Raw genomic sequence first — 21,885 nt, 5'->3', positions numbered from 1 at the left:
GGCCTGATTTTATTTAATAAATAATCATACCTAAAGCTGTAAGGTTTGTGTAAATACAGGTAGGAATATTACACTCAAGTGATATAGGCAAATGAGTGGTGACACATAAGGGATACAATGATCAAAAATGCCTAAGTCCCATTTTCAAAAGAGACTTAGGTGCCTTTTTAAGGGAATCAGGTTCCAAAGTGACTTAGGTGCTTTTGAAATTATTACCAGAGGTGTGTGAGTGCCAAACCTGGGAATAGAACCCACACATTTCTGGCTCCTGGTCCCGCATACTAATCCTCCAGATTATGTTACATTTCAATAACAATAGAATCCCCTTGGACATGAAAAAAGAACTGTAGCATAGTGTGTTCTCTAGTTCATCGAAGTACTACCTACATGCAAAATTATATACAAATAATACTTTTTTGATGCTTACATTTTTTTCATTAAAGTAGCTGTACTTCTACATTGCCCCATAAACAGGACATACATCACATAACTTTGAGAAGTGGTGTTAGTCATTAGGACTCAGCAAAACTACCAGTAATAATTGTCAGAAAAACTTCGCAGGTTCCCCATTGAGTTTGGTCCTGCTGAGATAGTAAAGATTCTGTTTTTCTTCTGCCTTGGCTTTAAGTTAATACCTTTCCCCTGGATATTATTTTGCCTGATCATTATACTTCACTCCAGGGGAGAAAGTGTGAATATAATATCAAGTACAAGCAGTATCATTATTTTTCTATAGCTGCAACTAAAAACTGAAATTATTTTTAGACTGGGGTCAAAAGTTTCAAACTTGTCTGCTTAAAGTTAGGTCTCTAAATCCATTGTTGGGCACCTCAGCCAAAGGGATTTGCTTCTCAGAGACTCTGAGGCCAGCTTGATACAGGTGCCCGACTATTAATCTTTTAGACACCCAGTTCTGGACATTTTGGCCTACGTTTTTAGGGCTACATCTTCAAAACCAGCTTCTAACATCTCATCTGCATTTTTTGCCTGCCACTTTGCAAATACAGATTGCTTATATGTGAAAATAGTTGCAGGAGCAAATTTAGGATCCAACTTGAGACCCATTGGGTAATTTGACCGTTAGTGCTTTTAGGAAAAGCAAATCCAGGCAAACAGGTAGGAGCCAGCTGTCTGCCCTGTGATGAAGCTGTAATGGCATAGGTATAAAATAATAAAACCTATACGTAGAATTGTGGCATGTCAGACATGCAGGAGAGCCCCAGGCACCTGGTGTCTCCCTGCAAAGAGCTCCTTGCAGAACTGGGGCTTATGTGAGTGGTCTGTCCCTCACCTGCTGGGCCGTCTAAGAGCATGTCCCATGTTCTAAAATGAACAAGTGAATGGATAAATCCAACTGTTTTGGCAAAGAAATGAAACGTCACTCTTGCTAGTAAAGAGATATTGGAGGCCCTGTGTATTGTCAGGACTCCAGGAGTCCTAGAAATGAGCACATAGGACATAGCACAGCTGCAAAGGAACAGGAATGAATGATCTACAGTACACAATGCATGTTAGGCAGAGTTTGACCCATTACAACTCATCCTGAATTGATTCTGTAACTATACATTAAATCACACAAGAAAGAGAGATTCTAGGCTGACACTCTACACTCATAGCTGTATGTGCAGAGGAGCAGTTATATCATCAGAGGAGAAATGACTATCTTTATCTGGTATCATTTATATCTGGTATCATTTCTCTGGTGTCTTGTGCATTGGAGCTGTACGTTTATGTGCATCCCTTGCTGTATTTAGGTTTAATACTGTCATCGGCTTTATTAGAAGATCCACCTAGTTCCAAATGCTTTATACTCACAGAAGCCACAGTGCTTGTTCGCTGTATGTTGGCATTATTATATACAAAGGATAACGTTTGCTATCAATGAAATACTATTGCCAGTCAATGAATGAACACCAGGCTTTCTTCAGTTACAGTTCTAGCAGCAGCTCCAGCTTTCCCCCCTTCCATAGTCCACCTTCTCTCCCACAAAAGAAGTCATGCTCAATGGGATATGAACATAGAAAACAAGGTAAAAATGCTGTTCTGTGATGGGCCTGATTTAAAATGGCAAGAGAATACATTCTTAGCTAAAGCTATGACTTCTTGCTGGATTTGCTTCAGAAAAGTGGATTACAGACTCCTTTTCTGGTTTCTTTCTTCTTTTTTTTAGGGGAGAGGGATACTTAAGTAGTTTGAGCATTGGCCTGCTAAACCCAGGGTTGTGAGTTTAATCCTTGAGGGGACCTGGGGCAAACATCTGCCTGTCTGGGGATTGGTCCTTCTTTGAGCAGGGAGTTGGACTAGATGACCTCCTGAGGTCCCTTCCAGCCCTGATATTCTATGATTCTATTCCCACCCCAAAACAGTTATAGCCTGATTCTCATTTGCACTTTGTCAGAATGGTGGAAAGTGGACTGTGTAAGAGAGCCGTAGAGAGTGGAGGTGAATTACATTTACATCCACTTTAAGTCCCCTCTTTGCTGCCAGAACAAAGTAAAGGAAGATTAGTAGGACATTTTCACTTAGGGTTATAGAAGTGATCTCTAACGTAGTAAGCACAATGCTGTGTGCCTATGTATTTGCACGTAAACATTTCCTCGCCATGTTTCTGCATATGCAAAGCCTCTGGAATTGAAACCGCTTTTGCACACAGACAGCAGGTAGTGAGGTGATTAACCCACAGCAGTCAATTTTCTCATGACAATACAGTGTTCATATACAAGACTGGATTGTTTTTTTGCATGGGCAAAATTGGTAATGGAAAAATTGCCTTCATCAAAATGTAGTGATCAGTTTGGCCCGAAGTCTGCAAAATTATGCCTATAACTTTAGAACCTTCCATGCGCCTCCTCCGTAGACCCCATAAGTCCTCCCTCTTGAGGGGCATGAGCTGAATTTTCTGGACCCCTTCCATAGGTGTCAATTCAAGAAGGAATGATTTTCATCTCTTACTCTGTGCATGGATTTAGGGCCTAGTTTTCAGAGGTACCGAGCACCTACAGCTCCACTTGACGTTAGTGAGAGTTACAGGTGCTCAGTGCCTCTGAAGGCAGTCCCCTAATGATGTACTGAATCAACACTACAGGCTTTACTCCTGATGAGCTACGGAGGTGCAAGTGGTGTGGCTAATGGTGCCGCAGTTAACGTCAAACTGCTGCTTGTGTAAATATCTAGATAGTTTGGGATGCTCAGCGATAGCTAAAGTTGTTTGTTTTCAAAGCCACCTAGCAGATTTGGATGCCCCTAAGCAGCTTTGAAACTCTCAGCCTAGATTTATTTACAGAAGACAGGAAATTTCAAAGAGGTACAGCAATCAGCTTGAGGCGATTGCAGGTTATGTACGATCAATTGTCTTGCAGTTGGAATTGATTGATTGTTTTTCTGTGCATGGCCTTGTCTTTTCATCACGAGTTTGGAATTATGAAATGAATAGCCCTGGCCTTATTACTGCCTGGGGTTACTAATCAGTATCAAGTAGACAGAGTCCATTGTAGCATTTGCCTTTCTATTCTGTGCCTGTTTAATTCATTTGAACCGTTAGCCATTAGATAACTGCACACGTGTTACACTCATTGCGAGTTTAATTCAGAGCTTATGTTTGTTTGCAGAACAACACAATTTGGAAGCCAGATTCTTGCCAGGAATGCAGATGCCATAGTGACATTGTCATCTGTGAACCTGCCGTTTGCAGAAACCCTCGGTGTGACTTTCGGAAGGTAAATATGCCTGTTGGCTTGCTATGCAAGGGATGGAAAGTATTTGAATCATTAGGTTTTTCTCCCTATGTTCAACCTACGCCCTCTGGGTAACTACAGGTTGTGAAAGTGTTATACTGGAACATACACAATATATGATCTATGCTGGCATGGAATGGACAACCAGAAGGGGTTTAGTCCTGTAGTCACAATGTAAGCAAAGCATCTCTTTTCTTCCGCGGGCCTCATGGTTAAACTTGCATAGAACACCTGATAATTAGTGGCTCCTCTATAGCATAACATCAGCCCTGTCACGGTTCTGTTTTCATCAGTGGGAATTGTAAGGAGTGCAAAATGCTGCCACCCACTCTACGCTGATGTAAATGACTGCCCAGATTTGCACAGGCATAGATGAGAACGGGATTTGGCCCTCTGTGAACAGAAAAGGCAGTGTTCTGAAATCCAACCAATCTGTTCCCGTCTCACATGGGAACTGGATGCTTGACAACGGCACCGTTTGCTTGCTACATATGGCAAGTGATCTGCCAAGAGTATTCTGATCTCAAACGATGCCAGTGTGCTGCAGTATTCGACCACAGCTTGGGCATAGCTGATAATCACCTTTAGACTGAGCCCAGGGGACTGGGTCGCTATAGAACCAGCAGATGGATGCATTCCACTCTAATAAACAGTAACAGAGCTAGAATTGTGCTTTTGGTCTGTCTTTTTTGTTTGTTGTGCCTTGATGGTTCTTGCCGAGCTTTCATTGTCTTTTCGTTTCTCTGTTTCCCTGTGAGCCTTCATTAATGGTTTTAGCTAATTGGGTGCAGGGTTTGTTTTCCTGTAGGACCCAGATTATGAGAGCAGGAACAGATGAATATCAACAAAAGTCTGTATTTTAAAGAGACACTGCCAATATAAAAATCATGTATCTTTAAAAAGGTCTTGCTAGTGTTCCTGGTAGCAAGGTTCCATAGGTTATTAACTGTGAAAGAATAGGTGGGGTCTAATTTTTGCTCCATCATTAATGTGATTTGTTTGTTAGAGGGAGACTGAAAATATTGGTTGTGTTTATGTTAGAGAGAAGATGAATAAAAGGAAACATCATAGAGACATACAGATAATGAATGAGATAGAGCAGGTAGATTGGACACTTCTGTTGCTCCTTTCTCATAACAAAAGAAGAAGGGCAAAATAAAAGGCCGCAAATTTAAAACTGATAAAAGGAAATAATTTTTCATGCAATGCATAATTAACCGGTGGAACGCAGTGTCACATGATATCATCAAGGCCAAGAGCGGAATAGGGTTCCAGAAAGGAATGGACATTTATGTGGATAATGAGAACATCCAGTGTTACGTTAATTTAAGGTAACTTTTTTTGGAAGGGGTCATGCCTCGTGCTTCAGGGCATCAGCCAACCACTAATTTAAGGGGTAAGGAAGGAACTGTTCCTATCAGTGATTTATTCTTTAACTGCCTGCTGCAGGATTTCTTCAGCCTTCTTGGAAGCGGCAGGTGCTGGTCTCTGTTGGAGGGAGCTCCAGCTTGAGTGCCTCTGCTGATCTTACTTCCAACAGTATGGCATAGAGCAGTGGTTCTTAACCAGGGGTCGGGGCCCACTGGGAGGCTGCGAGCAGGTTTCAGGGGAGCCACCAAGCAAGGCCAGCATTACACTCACTGGGGCCCAGAGCACAAAGCTGAAGTCCCAGCACATGAGGCTGTAATCTGGGGCCCTGAGCCCTGCCACCTGGGGCTGAAGCTGAAGCATAAGCAAGGTAGCTTTGTGGGGGCTCCTGTGGTGTGGGGCTCCAGGCAGTTGTCCTGCTTGCTACCCCCTAACACCAGCCCTGGCTTTTATATGCAGAAAACTAGTTATTGTGGCACAGGTGGGCCATGGAGTTTTCATGGCACGTTGGAGGGTTGGGTGGGGCTCAGAAAGAAGAAGGTTGAGAACCCCTGGCGTAGAGAGAGGCAATCTCTCTTAAATAGGCAGGTCCTATTCTATTTAGGACTGTATACGTCAAAACCAACGTCTTAAACACTGACAGTGCCCTTCCAAAAGGGCAAGCATCACATATGTCCCCATGGGGACACCCGTACAGTATTTTCAAGAAAGTGACTTTGGGGCAAAACCGTAAGACAAGGGTTAGCAATCTCTCTCTCTCTCTCTCTCTCTCTCTCTCTCTCTCTCTCTCTCTCTCTCTCTCTCTCACACACACACACACACACACACACACACACAAAACTTAGGGCAGGGATCGGCAACCTTTGGCATGTGGCTTGCCAGGCTAAGCCCCCTGGCGGGCCTGGCCAGTTTGCTTACCTGCCGTGTTCGCAGGTCTGACCGATTGCATCTCCCACTGGCCGCGGGTCATTGTCCCAGGCCAATGGAGGCTGCGGGAAGGGGCGTCCAGCACATCCCTCGGCCTGTGCCGCTTCCCATAGCCCCCGTTGGTCTGGGACAGTGAACTGCACCCAGTGGGAGCCACAATTGCTCGAACCTGTGGATGTGGCAAGTAAACAAACCGACCCAGCCTGCTAGAGTGCTTAGCGTGGCAAGCCGCATGCCAAAGGTTGCCGATCCCTGCCCTAAGTTGTGGCCCCTCTTTGTTGCCTTTTCATGTTCTCAGTTACTTCAGTGTGTGTGTGTGTGTGTGTGTGCGTGTGTGTGTGTGAGAGAGAGAGAGAGATGGTGGGGGATTTGCTTGTTTCTGGCTTGTACAAGTAAAACTGTGTGTCTCTTTTTTGTCACTGTGGGCCTAATCATGAGGGATGCTGAGCACGACCCAGAAGGTACCAAGTATCCTTAGATGCTGTTGACATCTGTGACATCCTTGCCAGAATAAGGTCTCATATCACATTCCTTTGTGGCATCTGTGCGGCATGCTGCCAGGGTCTGAGATATTTAAAACATATTTGGGAAGGCTGGAATGAAAATGCAAAAGCCGCTGTGCACAACCCTTGGAGATGCTTCAGGAATGGAAGCAAAGCACCTCCAGAGCTTTTGCCAATCTTTTTTACTAACGTCTTCTGCCCTTACCGTGACATGATAGCGTGAACACACATGCCTGTTGGTTTCGTCTGTTACCTTACTGCTGCACAGAGTGTGGCAGCCAAACTATGCACTCTGCCTCTTGGAACACTGAGAGGGGCAATATAAAATTTCACTAGGCAATATAATAAAGATGGCCAATATTTTTCAAATTTTGAAAATGTCACATTTTGGAACTTGAACAAAAATTGGAAATTTAAAACACTACAAAAAAAGAAATCGATACTCAGTTAATTCCTTTTCTTTTTTTCCCAACTAGCTCTAATTAGAAAGGAAGACAATGTTTCTACTTCTGATAATTTTAAAAAAGTAATAAATTAAACTTTAAAACAAGAAAACAAGTTTCCCTGAGATCACTTATGGGTTAATCTTTTTATTATTATTATTATTATTATTATTATTTATTATTTATAATTATTTTGCCTTGTTGAGAGGGTCAGTTTTCCTCAATCATTTTCCTATCTGTCACGGAAACAGCTGGTGTCAGGTAGTTAATGAAGAATGAGTCATACTCCAAAGGATTGTCTATGGCAGTGGTTCTCAAGCTTTTGTACTGGTGACCCCTTTCACATAGCAAGTCTCGGAGTACGACCCCCACCAATAAATTAAAAATACTTTTTAATATATTTAACGCCATTATAAATGCTGGAGGCAAAGTGGGGTTTGGGGTGGAGGCTGACAGCTCATGACCCCCCATGTAATAACCTCATGACTGCCTGAGGGGTCCCGACCCCCCAGTTTGAGAACCCCTGCTTTATGGTGTGTGTGTGTGTGTTTTCCTATGCATATCTTGGGCATAAGAGTGAATTCAGCATCCCAAAGCAATGCAACAGCTCTTCACAGGGAAGTCCTTGATTAGTAGCATTGCTTTTAAAACTGAGAGGGCCATGTGCAACAAGAACCCCCTTCGAGTCACCCTTACCACCTGTACTGCTCATAGGACTCTTGTATTTGTTCAGGGGGAAGTGCTGCGGATAGCCCCCAATACGTGCTGCCCTGAGTGCGCCTCAGGAACTGAAGGAGTTTGCCAGCATGAAGGCCAAACCCATGTGGTAAGTGCTGTTAAGTATCCATTGGCATTAACATTATTTTCCTTTTCTTAGCTCTCCGATTGTCCACCTAAGTTCAGGGGCGGCAGCTTTTGCCCGTGGCTGGTCAGGTGCTTCAAAAGCCATCTCCTTGACTTGACACAGTTGTCAAGCAAAGAACCTCCACTCCAAGGTGACACCATGCTCAGTCCTGACCTTCACTCCGGTTTCTTTACCCCTTGAGGGACTGGAAAGCAAACAGCTTTTCCCAGATGAGAGACCTCAGCGGATGTGTACTGGTCCTGCACCTCTAACCCCTGCAGCTACTAGTGGATTGGTGGGTGTTTGGAGCAATCTTCATCTTTGGGGCTGCTCTAAACTTCTCCAGGGGCCACCCCCAGAATCAGACTGAAGGAAATGCCTTCTTCTGTCCCAGCTGTGCCCACTGGGAATAACTGAGGATTGAGGCCACTGCCGAGTAGACATTGTACAAAACCACGTTGGAGGTGTGGCTTAGGAACATGGCTGACAAGTATGTTTATGAAGAGCCCAGCACATTGGGACCACATGTCATTCTGTAGCTGCAGGGATTACCTCCACTTTTTAAAGTGCATTTCAGGAGTGAGATTGATCAGCAGTCTTTTTCTGAAAGTGTGTATCCAGGCCGTTATAAATGTGATAAAAGAATCACCTCGTTAGTGACAGGAGACCTACCCTTTGAAGCCCTTACCCACTTTACCAGTTTTTACTCGAGCAAAACTATCAATGGGATTTCCCTATATAAAATATTGAGAAAGTAAGGAGAGGGTAAGGACTACAGGATTTGACTCATTGGTAATGAGAAGCCCTTTTATGTAGCAGCAAATCCTCAGAATCTCTACATTGTATGCCAGTTCTGCACACCACACTGAAACCCAACTTGTTAATTTTTTTCCCCAAGCAAACCACTCTTTGTGGATCCTGTCTAGGGAAGATGTTGCCTGGCTGGCGTGTCGTTCTCTAGTTAAGTCAAGCTAAGCCCAGTTCTTTGAGCGTGGTCCTTGTGAATATCAGCAAAACATTTATTTCATCTACTTGGCCAATATTAGGGCTGCTTCAGACTCCACAATGCGTATGCTTATGACATGCGGGAACCGGGTCAGTGGAATTTTAGACTCTTTCATACATGAAAGGTATCTCTTCAAATGAACTTTCAGGCAGATAACCAAGATGAAAAAATGGAGTGCTGCTGCCAACCAGGTCATGGAGAGAGGCCTTCATGTATTTACTGAAGAATGCTGGAATGTCCTCTTTTGGCTGCCTTTTCAATACAGCACTCTGTGGAAGGCAGCAAAAGGCACCATTAATCGTTGTTCCCCCCTCTCCCATTATAATTTCTCTTGCCATCAGATAATGGCAATAGGGGGAGTTTTGTTTGCTACAGTTCATGCAAAGGGAAAGCGCCAATTCACAATATCCTGGCCTGTTTGGCTCAGAAGGGTAGAGAATCTGGTGCATTCATTTAGCTGTGCTCTGCGGTTAAATGCGACAAGATAGTATTGTTGGGAGAAGAACTGAGTATTGAACTGTGCACGTTTGCCTTCTTCAAAGTGGAGGCTATAATTACCATCAGAAACTTGCATTGTTAGATAACTGACCTCTGCCATGAGACTGGTGTACACTTCTGTAACCCTGATCTGTGCAAACACAGGCTCCAGGAGGGCCAATCCACCTCGGCAGTCATACAGGCCACAGCAGAAGGAACAAGTGCCCATGTGATTAAAAAACCAACTGAGATTCAGAGATGGTACTTCTTGAAAGATGTCCAATAACAGGCAGAAATGCTGTGAAAGGCGAATTCAGAAGAAGGATGGTTTAGTGGTTATGGCACTAGCCTGGGATTTGGAAGATCTGGGTTCAGTTCCTGGCTCAGCTGTAGATTTCCTGAGTGACCTTGGGCAAGTCACTTAGCCTCTCTGTGGCTCAGTTTCCCATCTGTACAATGGGGATAATAGCACATCCCTACTGCACGGGATGTTGTGAGGATAAATACATTGCGAAGTGTTTAGATACCATGGTAACAGGAGTCATATAAGTACCATAGATAAGTTGTCGACTCTTCCCTCCATTTTACTGAAGTGTTTTACTAATTAGCCACAGTAATTTGCAGTTATTTTTGGCTCCTGTTATGTTTTATTTGTGTTTCATTTGTATATTATGTTTCATTTGTTTTGTTTTTTTAATGGGAGAGATGTAACCATAGCAGCTGGAGTTGGTGCCTGCTGAGTGCTGTCATATGACTGTGGTATAATCTCTGGTGTGCTTGACTCACGTCACATAGTCCGGGAAATAAAGATCAGCCTCATATCAGTACTCTTGTGTGTCTCATCCTTACTATAGAGCCGGCTGCATATTTAAGAAGCGTTCGTATTCTAAGAGTACAGCCTAACGGCTGGAGCAGATTACATAAGGGAAGATGATTATCTTTCTGTCAATGAGCCAGGCAAATGCTTTATGTCTTCATCATTATTTTAGAAACATCTAGCCAGCAGAACTGTCCCCAGTAATCACCCCAGGAAAGAAAAGCTTACGCTGCAGCTGACAGCAGGTTTTTTCCATGCCCAACTTCCATGTTGTGTGTTTCACATAAATTAAAATTCTGCATTTCCCGTTTCAAACAATATCACAGCTTATATCCTTGCCTTCTATGAGTGGTGATGCATGTGCTGTTGTACCTAGCAGAGTCTTCTAAGATGGCTTTCTGCTCGTTAATGATCCTGAGGAAAGAAGATTCTGTATATTGCTTTGGAGTGTACTGCAAAAAGCAGTACATTCCTTACTGGGCCAAACCTTGCTGATGAGAGCAGATCCAGCAGTCGGTGGGTAGTAAGGGAAGCAGGATTTGGCTTGTTGTGAGGCACACTGTAGTTTTTAAGTAGTTTAAGCTTATGAGGACAGATATTGTCCTTGGATGAGTGTAGGTCCCTACTGAACATTTTAATGGGATCCACGTACAGACAGAACAGCTGCAGGGTTGTGTCCGGTCTACACATGGAAGCCCATCACACAGGCAGTCGTGGGTAGGGAGAATACACCCATTAGATGTAGGTCCTTTGGCCGAGGTTATGCTACGTCTACGCCACCAGGGGGACCCTCTCAATTGGTCTGATCCCAACATGACTGCTATGCCCGTGTTGAGACTACTTTTGTCCCCATGTTGCAGGGAACAGTGGGTGCACTGCAGCCTGGAGTGTAGGCCATGAGTTACAGAGCTTGGGGAAGTTTGCAGAAGAGGGAAGTTAGGCACTGGTGCAGGAGCAAGGATTATTTCCAGGCTAGTTGGCTGTTAAATTAGCTTACACATTTCCCGTGTTGTTTTTCCATTGCAGCATGGCACGGAATGGGCAAGCTCTGCATGCACGGTGTGCTCCTGTGTCAATGGGAAGGTTAGCTGCACCCCCAAATCCTGCCCACCCCTTTCTTGTGACAGAGGGGAGCTGGAGTACATCGCTCAAGGAGAGTGCTGTCCCAAATGCGTGGGCACTGGTGGTGAGTATTTTGAAAGGGGCGCCCCACGCAGCGAATTTGGCCTTAGTTAAGTGGCCCCAAGGAGTGCGGTCGTCGTTGCTGCTCTGCACATTGATTTAGTGATCAGGTGAGACCATCTCTTTATTCCTCAAATCAATGAAGAGTATTTTTCCCCTTTGCTTTGAAACCGTCTTCTTCAAGCTCTCCTGAGCAGTACCCTGCCTAGACACACATTGGAGTATGGAACTTCTCTGGATTCTCTTTTCATGCTGCTCATTTTGGCTCTTGTAGATAAAGGCTGGCATTTCCAGAGCTGCCTAAGGAATTTGGAGGTGCAGATCCCATTAAAATTAAATGGGAATTGGGCACCCAACTCAAATAGGTATCTTTGAAATCTCAGCCTTAACCTAAAGGCAAAAATCTCTTAAATGCTAGTGAAATTATTGTTTTTCCCCCCATCCGATAAATCAGGCCTCTTGCGTTTTGAGAAACACATAGTCTTATTTAAACCACATGCACAAAAATAATTCAAAAAACTTCATTTAAATCCACAGATGCTTCAGATTTTATACTTGCTTTTGAAGCCGTGTACTTATCGATCCCTTAGGGTGTAGGGACTAAATTCAGCCCTCCTTAAGAGGGAGGAAACTCTTAAACTCTACTTGAATTCACTAGAGTTGCAGCTGCTTATACCGGGACTGAAACTAGCATGAGCCATATTGTTTGCAGTATCTTAGTCACATGATATCAGTTGTGACATGCAGGCTGAACAGACTCAAGTGTTGGACTAGTAAAAAATGTAGAAATGGTGTGAGTGAAACGTCAGTGGCCCTAGGGTGTACGGCACATCTTCACAGCAGTGACCACACTATTCAAACTTGTCTTGTCAAACAAACCTGACTTCAGTTTTTCATGAGATTACAAGTTGAGTTGATTAAGGATGTTTTGCTCTTACCTTTGACTTTTGTAAGGCATTTGACTTGGTGCTGCATGCAGGGCTGTTCCTAGGGGTGTGGAAGTGACAGATTCACCTCTTCTGGGACTGACCATGATGGCCAATCTCACCTGCCCGCATGTTCCCTCAAAGCATGGGGCCCGGAGCGGTTGCCCCAATTTGCCCTACACAAGGAATGGCTCTGGTTGCATATCTCTGTAAAAAATTAATTCTATACAATAGCAATAAAGAACACATTGGATAGATTGAGAACTGGCTAAGTGACAGATCTCAAAACCTGGTTATTAATGGAAATCCTCATTAAATGAGGGTGTTTTAATACATCTGAATGCTAGGTTATACAAACAAAGAATGCAGGCTATGTGTATCAAATGGACTATGTTCTAGAAAGCAGTGATCCTGAAAAAGGATTTAGGTTTCAGAGTGGACAAACAGCTCAACATGAGCTCTCAGCATGATACTATGGTTAAAGGGCTAATGCGATTCTCAACTGTATTAACGAGAGTAATGAGTAGGAACGGAGCGGTGATTTAACCTCAGCATATGGCATTGGTGAAACCACTACTGGAATACATTCTGGTGTCAACATTTTTAAAAGGATGTTGAAAAATTGGGGAGGATGTAGAAAAGAGCCACAAAAATGATTTGAGGGTTGGAGAAAATGCCTTACAGTGAGAGTTTTAAAGCTCTCAATCTGTTTATTTTATCAAGAAGTTTGAGAAGTGACTTGAATACAGATTGTAAGAACCTTCACCGGGAGAAAGTAATGGGTACTCACGGGCTCTGTAGTTTAGCGAATAAAGACAATGGCTGAAATATAATCCAGACAAATTCAAATTAGAAATAAGATACACATTTTAACAGTGACAATGATTAATCAGTGGAACAAACTACCAGGGGAAGTGGTCGATTCTCCATCTCTTGAAGTCTTCGAGTCAAGACTGTTTACCTTTCTGGAAGATAGGCTTTAGTCAGACACAAATTTTTGAGCTTAATGTGGGTGTAACATGGTGAATGTAATGGCCTTGGATATTCAGGAAGTCAGATTACATCATCTGCGGTTCCTTTCTGGCCTTACAATCTATGATCTATCCTGAATTTACTTCACAGGGGATATAGTTACCACCTGTAGTTTGTAACCTCACATACAGATGTCAGAACCCAGAAGTAGATCTAAAAGCATGTCAGGACAATTTCAGGAGGAAGTATCATGGTTGATGCATTTCTTCAGTACTGAGATATCTCTTCTGCTTTAATTGGTTTAAATCTCAGACGTAACTTTGGACTCTTAGTATAATCCTTGGCCTTTCTGCTGAGACTGTCAACATCAATTAGGTCATTTGTCCATGGGTAATTAGACTGAGACCATCAGTTTACTGGGGCAAGGATCATGCTTTCTTTTGTGTTTGTAAAGCATCTCATACATCATGGATGCTTTCAGAAACAAACAGATATTAAATAATAATTTCACACAGGACAATGAATTAGTGCAGCGGGTTTTTTCAATATTGCAATTATTCTGGGTCAGCTTCATGGAGATGGCTCTTATAAAGTTCTTCCTTGCAGATGCTAATCAGTAGATGAGTCATACATCTGCAGTCTTTTTTATATGATTGTGAATGTCCATAAAGTCATCGCACATGTGGAATTGTTCTGGTAGAACGTGAGAAACCAGAAAAAATGTGTACAGATGAACGCTGTGCAGCCAAATGGAGTTAGTAAGGAAGGTCATGGTCTGATGCTACCTCTGGGCCCTCCAGCGGGCAGAAGTTCCTAGAGTGTAGGGAATGGATCTGAGATTGAAAGAGTTGGATAAGGAGAGGGAATTAGATAAAACATGAAAATGGAAACACAGAATGACTCACAGACTCATAAACGTTAAGGCCAAAAAAGACCCTCGTGATTATCTAGCCTGATCTCCTGCATATCTAGCCTGACCTCCAGCAGGCCACAGAATCTCACCCACCCACTCCTGTAGTAGACCCCTAATCTCTGATTGAGTTACTGAAGTCCTCGAATCGTGCTTTAAAGACTTCAAGTTACAGAGAATCCACAATTTACACTAGTTTCAACCTGCAAGTGACCCATGCCCCATGTGTAGAGGAAGGTGAGCACCTCTCTGCCAATCTGACTTTGGGGAAAACTTCTTCCTGACCCTAAATATAATGATCAGTTAGACCCTGAGCATGTGGGCAAGACCCACCAGCCAGACACCTGGGAAAGAATTCTCTGTAGTAACTCAGAGCCCTCCCCATCTACTGCCCCATCAGCGGGCTTTGGGGATATTTGCTACTAGCAGTCGCGGGTCGACTACACGCCATTGTAGGCAGTCTCATCATACCATCCCCTCCATAAACTTATCAAGCTCCATCTTGAAGCCTGTTAGATTTTTTGCCTCCACTGCTCCCCTTGAAAGGCTGTTCCAGAACTTCACACCTGTGACGGTCTTAATTGTCTCTTAGAGTCCTGCTCCTTTGACGGCCAAATGTTTCGGGATGGTGAGGAGTGGCATCTCAGCCAATGCTCCAAATGTGTCTGCAGGAATGGGGCAACTCAGTGTTTCACAGCCGAATGTCAGCCAGTGTTGTGCAGCAAGGTGAGAACTGTTCTATCAATGGTCTGTGCAATTTATTAGCTTTTGCTTTCCATGGGAAATTTTCATTTTTCAAAAAAACATATTTGCTAGCAGGTAGCAGGCTAAAGGAAAAATGATTCAGAAAAGAGGCTTTTGACAATCAGCAGAAGTGTACGCTCCACAAAAAAATAAAAGCCCCCCAAACCTCCAACCATGTCCATTACAGACTAATATATTATAACCTCCAACCATGTTACAGACTAATATATTGTAAACACCAGCTGTGCCTTTTGTTTTGTAATTCAGATAATTCTGTAGAGCTGGTCAGGAAATATTTTTTGATTCTGTGAACAATTTTGAAAAAAAGCAAAGGAGTTTTATTTAAATGTTTCTTCAAAAGTTTTTGTTGAAACCTACCAATTTTTGTTTTTGTTGACAAGAACATTCCCAAAATGTAGTTGAAAATGGACATTTCCCACCATAATTTACTTTTTGATGAAAAAGCAATTTTTTGTACAAAAATGTTTCAAACTAAAAGTTTCAGCCAGCTTTACAGTATTACTCCCAAAAGGTGACTGTGTTGTCTATTGATTATAGCAGATCCTGGGAGCCAGCAATGCTAGGGAGATAACTTGCTCAAGTTCACCCAGTGAGTCAGTAGTTTAGTCCAAATTAAAGAATCAGAGCACTTGTGGCTCCCAGTTCTTTGCTTAAGATGGCAGTCATTATTCTCTGGGACCTACACAATGATTTTCACCTTCAAAGTACTGTACGTACGTTAACTAAAAAAAATCCAGTATGTTGGGTAATCCATAAAATCAAAAGCATACTTAGAACTTCATATATTGTAAAATAATTTGATACGTTTTATCTTTGGTAGATGACAGGCAAAAATGGCAAAAAAGAGCAAGAGGTCTGGTTGGACTTCTTTTCACTTCCTGGGCTTCCCAACGGTGCTCATGTGCAACCACACTCATCTGCAAAATGAGAAACCAGCTTCCAGGGAGTTCGTGTTGTTCTGCTTTACTGTAGTTCTCGAGATGCTGTAATTTTCCTGATTTTTGTTTCCCCGTCAAGCGCATTCCAGTCGCAAGTCCAGAATTGTGTCTCCCTTGGTGTGTGGTGAAGCAGGTTCCCACCTTAGAACTGGGAAAATAAAGCACCCATCATAAAGCTTTTTCTTTTGCCCACTTATGTGTTGTGGGACCAGGTGTTCATGTAATTAACATCGGCTCCTGTTTGAAAAAAGCCCAGCTGTTTCTCTGAATACTAATCACTTCATGCTTCATACTGAGATGTGTAATAATATTATGAGATTAAGTGGTGTTGGTTAAAGCAAATTAAAGCAAAATTTCTAAATGTTTAGAATTTTTCCTCTTAAATGTACTTACATTATCCTTTGATTGATTGCACTAATGTTTAATCAGTTAGTCATTAAAACTTAATTAATAGAAACTGGAACCAGAACATTGTTGCCATGACGTATCTGAGACTAATCAGCTAGAAGCATCCAATTTAATGTACCAAAAATCCGCTTTAGCTAATTCTGATAATGTTCCGTAGATTTCCTAACAAGGTGCCCTAATGGAAGGCACATTAGCAGTAATTGCAAGAATCCTAGACTGCTCACTATAACTAACATTTTTTCAGTGCTCTGTGCTTGTGTATTTATACCTATTTTGCCTGGTCCAGGCTTTCCACAGCACATAGGAACGGGTAGTTTCTCTCCTGCTATGTCAGGCCGAATGGCAAGATGTAGTATCTTTGTGCTTGGCCTTCTACTTTTACAACAGAATGCAAAGCTGACCCCCAAATTCTTACCCTAATTCATAACTATGGTGGCCGGTGCTTATCACATAGATATAAATGTCTTTTGCAGAAGTTACAGGTGTAAGCCACTGGGCTGCATATTTAATTTTCAAACCATTATTCGGCTCATCTCTCTTTTTTTAAGTAAAGTTTTCTGTTTTTTAATCTTTAGGATGAAGTTATGGCTGTATCTCCTGGAAAATGTTGCCCAGAGTGCATTCCAAAACCCTGTTCCATATCTGGAAAAGTGTATGAGGTAACCTTTGATGAACCACACCAAAACCGAACAAGACATGAATTCTGGCACATCTCTATTTTTCCCCTCCCTAACAGCTGACTTTCTGCCAGCATTAATAACTTGGTACAATGGCTGTATTTTTTAATTTCCTGGGAAGCTAAAAGAGTTGAAAGGAATTAGAAATATAAAGGAATTTGCAGGCAAGCTGCAGCCAGGTTCATGGGATAAATTAGATAAGGTACTTACTATTCACACATCATTTTTTTTAAGTGGGAAAACAAATCATTGATGAAAGTCACTCTATCCATAGCTTTCAATGTACCCCCATGGAATATATTTAATATTATTCAGTCATGTATACAAAAAGGAAATGTAGTATTAGCACTAACTACGCTCTTAGCAAAGGTAACTGACCCTCTGGCCAACTTTCTGATGAGGAGTGTACATTGTGGTATCAGTCTGGGCCTCTCTTCTTTCATTTATATTTCCTGATCATGGAGCAATATGCAGTTTCTTTTTAAAAAAAATCCCTGTGCTTGGATACATGTACATATAAGGAACCCATTGCACTCAAAGGGAAATACATATTCCAGGGGAGAATGTGGTGAAGGTTACTGCTTTATTTTTTTATTTATATATGTATGTATCTGTCTTCTTTCTGAACAGCATGGTGAGCAGTGGAAGAAAAATTCCTGCACTACCTGTGTATGTGACAGCGGGGCAGCAAAGTGTCTTAAACAGGACTGCGCCCCACGTACCTGTGAGAAGGTAATGCAGCAGTGTATGGCCTCACGACAAGGCTGCATGTCTCACTCACCTTTCATAAAGGGCTGAAGGAGGGCTTGAAATAGGGTGACCAGACAGCAAATGTGAAAAATCAGGATGAGGTGAGGGGTAATAGGAGCCTATAAAAGAAAAAAAAAAATTGGGACTGTCCCTATAAAATCGGGATATCTGGTCACCTTAGCTGGAAAGGTTAGCACTTACTGAGTATTGGTGTTTGCTAGGATCAGAACAAAGTGCAGCGTCCTGGGAAATGTTGCGAGGAGTGCGTGTCTTCCAGAGGAAGCTGCTTATACGAAGGCACCATCAGGTATCACAATGAGATGTGGAATGGTACTCGCTGTGAATTTTGTACGTGTGATGGAGGACAAGTCACTTGTCAGAATGGAGCGTGTGCCAAAGTGGAGTGCGCCTTGGTAAGAAAAGGTTTCTTCTTTAAGAATATAATAGTCAGTTCCTGCTTTTCTTTCTTTACTTGCCTCCGAAACACTTAACATGGAAGTGATGTTCAGTTTGTATGTGCAAGGCAGGCAGGAGGTTTAGCTGTCTCACGTTATGCAAGCAGCATGCCTGAGTGAATTGGTGGCTACCTTACTTTTTGATTGTCTCCGGCACTGTCACTATCTACCTGGTAAGAAATGGCTTCAGTAGAGCTTGTGCTGAATTTGGTGCAGAAAACATAGACGAGAGGCAACCAGTTCTGTTTAAAAACTGTGAAGAATTTTGCCCTTGATCTTTGCGAGGCCTAGAAAGCAAGATCTTAGCTAAGGTATTAGCCACTAGACTGAGTGACCCCCTACCTATTTTCAGACAGCGAGCAGTCAGGGTTTATGAGGAGATTTGTGATAGACTATACAAATATTTACCTCTTACTTCGAGCTCAGATGATAGTTCATATTATAATTGCCCTGTAAATGGATGCAGAAATGTCATTAGGTAGGGTTGATTGGCCCTATCTATTTGCTGTATATAAAAAATGGTTTTTGGATCAACTTTCCTCCACTAGATAAAACTTATTCTTTACTTTTAGTGTCAGTGCTAACCAGTGGGCTCATATCTGCCTCATTCCAACTGGGCTTACAGAACCAGGGTAATGAAGGGAAGGAATTGTGGCTTTCATGCATATCTCTAGGTCACAGTACTTGGCAAGAACACTCCTGGGGGGGATAGCTCAGTGGTTTGAGCATTGGCCTGCTAAACCCAGGGTTGTGAGCTCAATCCTTGAGGGGGTCACTTAGGGAACTAGGGTAAAAATCTGTCTGTGGATTGGTCATGTTTTGAGCAGGAGGTTGGACTGGATACCTCCTGAGGTCCCTTCCAACTCTGATATTCAAAAAAACCCAACACTCCTAGGATGGTAAAATTTATTTAACACCCCTGGATCAAGGCTGTGCCGACAGTCTAGCCCAAAATCTGGGTATGTGCATGGATATAAGGTGAATTGGAGTAAGACTAATTTAATGGATGTATCAAAAAGTTCGGTTCTGACACAGTGCAAACAAATTTTCATTCCATCAAGAACAGAGATCATGTATCTAGGAATAAAGTTATGTGCTAACTCATGTAACATTCTCTCTTTAAATATTCTTATTGACGTTACAAAGATGAATATTTCACCCAAACTTTTATTGTCAAAGGGAATGCTGCCTTGTTACCTTAAAATGCTTAAATAAAACTACCTAAACTACTTCTGAATGTAGTTGGATGGAAAGTCAAGCTTCTCATATAAACAAGAAAAGATCAAGGGAAGAAGTCTTCTGGATTTGTATCTCTTTTACTTAGCTTTCCACACACACACAGCTGTAAAATGAAATGCTTACACTAACGATTACATACCATCATGGCTCAATGTAGAAAATGATTTAGCAGCTCCATTTGGTGCAGTGCAAACATTCCCATATCTTGAACTCTTACTAGCACCCATGAGAGAAAATCTTGTATTCAGTACAACCTGGGATATATTACAGTACAGCTAAAGACGCTCCCCAATACAGATTCATCATACTTAGTATTCCGCCCCAGATTGGACCATCCAATGTTTATGATCACTCTACAGACAAATAATAAAAATGTAGATAGATAAACAAATATATAAAGTAGCAGACAAATTTGATCCTTTCCCTTTCTTATGGAGAAAAAATTACCTGTGTTAGAGACAAAATCTGAGTGGTGCTGAGTGCCATTAGCACTTATTGAATTCAATGGGCATAAAGAGCACACTAATCTTGGCAGAATTGGGTTCTATGGAAAACCTCTTCGAACCCGGGGGTCCCAAATCAGGCATCAAAATAAGTAATATTGAAATCAGTGACGTATGGGCATTGGAAAAGACAGGAAAAGTGTTTTTTGCATATTGGACAACAATTTTGGTCCTAATGGATAGAAAATAATTTAAAAAAATGTTTGCTTGAGGATTTGAATCCTATATGACTTCCCAGAAAGGTGAAGCAGCTGTCTTGGATCATTTGTGATAGAATTCCAGCTCAATAGTACAAGCCATGCATTAATTTACTCCAAGGACAATAAAAAATGTCTCATAGAAGAATCTTAAAGCAGTAAGGTGTCATTTTTTCCTCTTCTTCTCCAAGTCTTGCAGCTTTGCTGGCAAAATCTGAGAATTTTTTTTCCTGCCTCAGTAAATCAGAGCTTAATTGAAGTGAGGAGTCTGTGGGGCTTAGCCCTTCATTAAGGAAAATTTAATTTTCTGGTCACATATTCTTTTCTAAACTGTAATGAGGTCACAGATTTAAACATGAATTCTAGGTCGTTCGACCTAGCATGTCAGCATCTGATGGGACTAGAGCTATGGCTTAATTTAAAAACCCTTTCAGACAAAACCTGCCCAGCAATTGCAGAGTGAATCTGTCTGTGGTGACTCTGAGCAGCCCTCAGGTGAGCTGTGAGTTGCAGCCTTCAAAGGGGCTGCTGGAAATTGTTTGATAGGTGTGGATAGGGTGGTTGCTGAAGTGGATTTGCTCAACCAAAACCACGTTAGCCATCAGAAGCATCTCATAACCCATCAAGCTAGTTCCCACCATCCCTTCCATGAAGTGCTGAAGAGACAGCTTTCAGGGATGTTTCTGAAGAGTACAGGTCACGGGTGGCTGAAGATGAGCCAGCCCTGAGAATGAAGTTCCTGTTTCCGCATCATCCCATTTTGGAGTCTCTCTCTCTAAACAGTCATTTCACAAAGGGAGCAATGGGCCAGATCTTGCAAGGTGTTGCTTGACTAACATGCTATCAGCACGTCTTTGGATTGGTCCTAATGTTATGAAGATAAGGAAGAAATTTAGATCATTTGTATTGCACAGCTTTTTCCCTTTCCTTGCAGGTTGTTGTTGTTGTTGTTACTTTTGCACACCAGTGAAATCTTAAAGATCTAAAGGGGTGTGTGTGTGTGTGTGTGTGTGTGTGTGTGTGTGTGTGTGTGTGTGTGTGTGTGTGTAAACATTTTATTTTCCTCAGTCTGACACTCCCCTCCCCCTTACTGCTTTTCCACATTCTTAATGTTGAATGTAATGAGTAAAGCCTCTTAAACAAGAGTGCAAGTGACACAGTTATCTCTCTTAGTGCCTCCCACTTCTGGGTCTTGGCAGACCAGGACTGCCTTTTTGGCAAGGAGAATCATTTCCCATACACATTTCCCCCCCTCATCCTTTGTCTGTGTGCTTTGGAGGTGGGAAAGTTCACACTACATACTAGTGACATGGGTTCTTACCATACACTATGGAGTTTTGCAAGAATGGTTTAAATATCTAGACACTTGTAGGAATGGCCAGTGATGGATTAAAGTAAAATGTCTTCCTGATTGCCTGACAACATAGTGGCTTAGCTCACTACAGTTGATGGCCCTTTTAAAGCATTGGGCTCAGATTGGCCATTCTGGCATAATCTGCCATTGGTAACGCTACTGCACTTGTGTATATGTAGCCAAACTGGCAAGCTAAGCGGAACACTGTTCATAGAATCACTATGGTATATTTTACAAATATGCTGAGATGCATCCTAAGCTGATATAAATAATGGAGTACATCAGTTTACACCAGCTGAAGATCTGGCTCATTGGAACAATTGACTTTTATGAGCCAACCAAGGGAAGTAGCCACATGCTTTTGTTGAAGTTAATGGGAGTCGTGGGCAAAATCCCTTGGATGGCTTTGAAAATCTCAGCCACAGTCTAACTCTGTACTTGCCTCTTGCCCCTTAACTGCGTTTTAATATTGTGAAAATACTAGTGATTG

The 21,885-nt window shown here is 42.3% G+C and overlaps 1 protein-coding gene across 5 annotated transcripts in view; it reads left to right on the top strand.

Annotated features, from left to right (window-relative positions):
* Nucleotides 1–21,885, top strand: part of FRAS1 (Fraser extracellular matrix complex subunit 1) — a 328,015-nt gene that overhangs the window by 118,490 nt on the left and 187,640 nt on the right. For all 5 annotated transcript variants that reach the window (XM_030565123.1, XM_030565122.1, XM_030565124.1 and 2 more), the window contains exons 4-10: nt 3,609–3,716; nt 7,709–7,801; nt 11,146–11,305; nt 14,702–14,835; nt 16,796–16,879; nt 17,528–17,629; nt 17,869–18,060. In XM_030565123.1, the coding sequence (XP_030420983.1) occupies nt 3,609–3,716; nt 7,709–7,801; nt 11,146–11,305; nt 14,702–14,835; nt 16,796–16,879; nt 17,528–17,629; nt 17,869–18,060 (873 nt within the window). The remainder of the gene's footprint in view (nt 1–3,608; nt 3,717–7,708; nt 7,802–11,145; nt 11,306–14,701; nt 14,836–16,795; nt 16,880–17,527; nt 17,630–17,868; nt 18,061–21,885) is intronic.

Source organism: Gopherus evgoodei, chromosome 5 (genome assembly GCF_007399415.2).
Source record: "Gopherus evgoodei ecotype Sinaloan lineage chromosome 5, rGopEvg1_v1.p, whole genome shotgun sequence".
Classification (NCBI taxonomy): domain Eukaryota; kingdom Metazoa; phylum Chordata; order Testudines; family Testudinidae; genus Gopherus; species Gopherus evgoodei.
Note: the sequence above shows the minus strand (reverse complement) of the source record. Positions and strands in the feature narration are given on the sequence as shown.